At 38.7% G+C, this 4,135-nt stretch overlaps 1 protein-coding gene across 1 annotated transcript; it reads right to left on the bottom strand.

Annotated features, from left to right (window-relative positions):
- Positions 1-2,497: 2,497 nt before the first annotated feature.
- LOC107465680 (uncharacterized) lies at positions 2,498-3,448 on the bottom strand. The gene has a single exon (XM_016084651.1). It carries the CDS (start codon positions 3,446-3,448, stop codon positions 2,498-2,500), a length of 951 nt encoding a protein of 316 aa, XP_015940137.1.
- Between the last annotated feature and the right edge of the window lie 687 nt (positions 3,449-4,135).

Genomic DNA, 4,135 nt, shown 5'->3' with positions numbered 1-4,135 from the left:
GTTTTGAGCTACTTTTGATGAATGTTATGAATGATTGCAAGAACCTCATGATTATAGCAAACATTGAGGCATTTTGTTTGATTGGTTTTAGGAGAAAATGAGGCAAGAGAGGAGCAAAAAAGAAGAGGAAAAAGAAAAGGATGAAGCAAGCAGGAGAAGTAACGTTGGTGGCCAAGTTGGTCCACCAACGCTACCTCAAACATGAAAGGCAATTGAAAGGGTGGTGCCTACGTTGGAGGTACCCCCAACGTTGTTCATGTAAAAATTCTTTCTGGAAAGTGGAAAAAAATGCAGCGACGCGTACTCACACTAGGCGCGCACGTTACGCGCACGCGTGGTTAGAGCAACGTTGGCACTCCAACGTTGAGACCAAAGCTGATGCCAACATGTGCGATCTGAGCTACAAAATCTCAATTTTGAAAAAAGTTTAACGACGTGCACGCGCATGCAACGCGTATGCGTAAGCTTATATTTTGACAATCCACACGCACGCGTACATGATGCGCACGCGTGGATGAAGCAATGTTGGAGGGAACGATGCCACTCAAACGCTGAGCCCAACGTCCTTGCAAGTCTTTTAAAATTTGGAAATTGGGGATTTGAATCCACGCGCACACATATAGTACGCACATGCGTGGATGAGTATTCTGACCCCAAGCACGCAGAAGCGCAAATCACGCAAACGCATAGAATGGTATTTTGCACCATCCACGTGTATGCGTGATGCACGCGTACGCTTGGATAGGCGAGCGTTGGCACTCCAATGTTGAGTCAAATGTTGATGACAGAACCAGAATCCAAATTTTCACAAAGATGTTTGACTCAACGTTTGGCTGAAAATGTTGACTCCAGCTTGAACTTCAGAAATGCATAATTGGCACACTCTTCTCCTCATCACATTTGGCGCCAACCCAATTAACCCCAATAAGGATCAAGAAGCCCAATCCAAGAACCTGAAGGCTTAATTGAAAGTGTATAAATAAAGAAGAATTTGATTAAGAGAGGAGGCTGGCTCTTCAGGAAGTTAGTTAGAGATTTAGATCTGAATTCATTTTCCTTTGTATTTTCTCTTCTGCATTTCCTCTCTGCAACTTTCTATTTTTTTATTTCACTTGAGCATTGATGAAATAAACCCCAATTTTATTAGAGGGAGGAGATCTATTTAATTCTCATGAATTAATGAAATTCTTCTTCTACTCAATTCAATTTGGTAGCTATTGGATAACTTCTGCTTTGATCGTGGATTATTCACTCCGGAAGGAGGTTTAATTCAGCGAATGTGGGTGTGAGCGTTGGAAGGGGAATCACCTTCATTTGAACTAAACCTCTATCCATCATTACTCTCTGGATCAACACTATTCGGGAGGAATTAAGATCCTGGGAAGTAGTGTGGCTCATAGATGAGAGATATGCAGTTAACCTCTTCTCATGATCACTAGATCAAGGAGTTGGCAGGTTGATTATAATTAGAGAGATTGGGTTACCAAGGAATTGGGATCCAATCACTTTCAATCTACCATAGATCTATCAACATGATTAAGAAATGAGTTGAGACCTAACTGATTCATGAAGGATTACAATATCTCCATTCCCTGATGAATCATTTTCTCTGAATTTCTTTATTTTTAACTTCTCTAATTTAAATTCCTTCTTTGTTTTGACTGACTGTTTGGATCCCTGCACCCAATTCCCTTTATAATTCATGCAATTTAAGTTTCGTTGTAATTAGATTCTGCAATTTTACTTTCTTGCACTTTAAGATTCAGTTAATTACATTTCTTGCAATATAAGTTTCAGCTCTTTTAGTTTCTTGCATTTTAAGTTTCAGCAATTTATCTTCCTTGCCATTTAAGTTTCAGTTAATTTACATTCTGCAATTTAGATTTTTGGTAATTTACATGCTGTTTGATCAAATTCTATTCAAATCATTAACTATCAGCTTAACTAAATTCATCACCATACTAAAGTTACTTAATCCATTAATCCCTTCCTTGTGATATGACATGTCCGAAAATGCCACCTTATCTGTCCAAAATTCACACTTTGATAGTTTAGCATATAACTTCCGAGTCCTTATTATCTGCAATACAATCCTTAGATGTTCTTCATGCTCTCTTTCTGTCTTCGAATAGATGAGAATATCGTCTATGAAAACTACTATAAACTGATCAAGGTACGGACGGAAAATACGATTCATGTAATCCATGAAAATCGTAGGAGCATTAGTTAGTCCAAACGACATAACCGTATACTCATAGTGACCATATCGAGTTCTAAATGCAGTCTTCGGTATAACTAATTCTTTTACTCGAATCTGGTGATAGCCCGATCGCAAATCAATCTTCGAGAACACAGTTGCACCTTTCAACTGATCCATCAAATCATCTATTCGGGGAAGTGGATACTTGTTCTTGATAGTGACTTTATTTAACTGTCGGTAATCTACGCAAAGTCTCATTCCACCATCCTTCTTCTTTACTAGCAATACCGGAGCTCCTCAAGGTGATGCACTGGGACGAATAAATTTCTTTCCAAGTAACTCATCCAACTGCTTCTTTAACTCTGCAAGTTTCAATGGTGACATCCGGTACGGTGCTATGGAAATTGGTCCGGTTCCAGGTACTAGTTCAATGCTGAATTCTATCTCTCGCTGAGGAGAAAACTCAGGTATGTCGTCCGGGAAAACATCGGGAATTTCCTTCACCACTCGGATTCGTTCTAAGCTTAATTCACTGTCATTTGAGCTAGCCGCTAACAGAACGTACCCCTCACAATCACTCCCATCTAAGGTAACTCTTACAAAATTCAGATATAAAGTATGAGACAAAAATGGTTTAATATCTAAACCATTAGATAGAATAACAGCAGTTTTTTCATAGCAATCAAGGAAAACATGATACTTAGATAACCAATCTAATCCTAGAATAACTTCTAAACCACATAGAGGCAAACAGATTAGATCATGTGTAAAAGTCCTGTTCCTAATAGTGAATGGTACTTGCAGGCACGCTAAACTAGTCAAAGCATTTTGGGATGTAGGGGTATGGATAATTAGATCAAAGTTCAACTCAGAAAAATCTAGTCCCAACTCACGAGCAACAGTTAAAGAAATAAAGGAATGCGATGCACCCGAATCATACAATACAGTTAGAAATCGATTTTTAACATAACAATGACCTTGGATCAGGGCGTCTGATTGCATAGCATCATCAGCAGTCATAGCAAACACTCGACCTTGTTGCTGGGTTCGCGTTGGATTCTGAGTAAACCTCTTTGAGCAATTCTTAGCCATATGTCCTGGTTCATTACAAATATAACACTTGGATGTTCCAAACAAGCAAGGTCTATTACCATGATCTTTCCCACACAGCCTACATGCAGTATTCACCTGTGCCTGTTGGGGTCGTTTACCGTTATCTTGCCTTGGTCTACTTTCGTTTCCACCCATAGGGCGTGATGACATGTCACCATGTCATGTTTTTCTATGCTTTTTCATACAAGAAATTGATGATTTGTGCTTAAATATTGAATATTTTTGTGCTTAAATGGTATATTTCTTGGATCTTTTAATTTTATAAATCATGTAGGAAATAAGAAGAAAAAGAAGTAAAGAAGCACAAAATAAGTTAAAAAGGAGAAGAAAAAAGAGTTTTGGGGCACACTTTGAAATTGGAGCACACGTTGGAGCCTTAGGTCACGCTTTTAAAAGCGTGGCCCAGGACCAAACTAAGGAGCGTGCCCTAAGAAGAAGAAAAAGTGTAGCATCATTGAGAAAAGAGAAAAGCTAGGTTGGGTGAGTGAACTGAGCTTTACAAAGAACAAAAAAAAATGGGGATGCTGATGTGTGGAAAACGATCCAACACAAAACTCACCGGCAAGTGTACCGGGTCGCATCAAGTAATAATAACTCACATGAGTGAGGTCGATCCCACAGGGATTGAAGGATTGAGCAATTTTAGTTTAGTGGTTGATTTAGTCAAGCGAATCAAGTTTTGGTTGAGTGGGTTGTATTTAACAGAAGCTAAATTGCTTGAAATGTAAAGGGAGAAGGGAAATTGCAGTAAATTAAAGAACAGGAAAGTAAAATAGACTGAATCTTAAAGAACAAGAAATTAAATGACTGAAACGTAAAGTG

This window comes from Arachis duranensis, chromosome 9 (genome assembly GCF_000817695.3).
Source record: "Arachis duranensis cultivar V14167 chromosome 9, aradu.V14167.gnm2.J7QH, whole genome shotgun sequence".
In the NCBI taxonomy this organism is placed as follows: Eukaryota; Viridiplantae; Streptophyta; class Magnoliopsida; order Fabales; family Fabaceae; genus Arachis; species Arachis duranensis.
This window is presented reverse-complemented; position numbering and strand designations above follow the sequence as displayed.

What these genes read in the sequence shown, in the direction of transcription:
- LOC107465680 (XM_016084651.1), bottom strand. Translation starts at nt 3,448, where the DNA reads ATGGGTGGAAACGAAAGTAGACCAAGGCAAGATAACGGTAAACGACCC.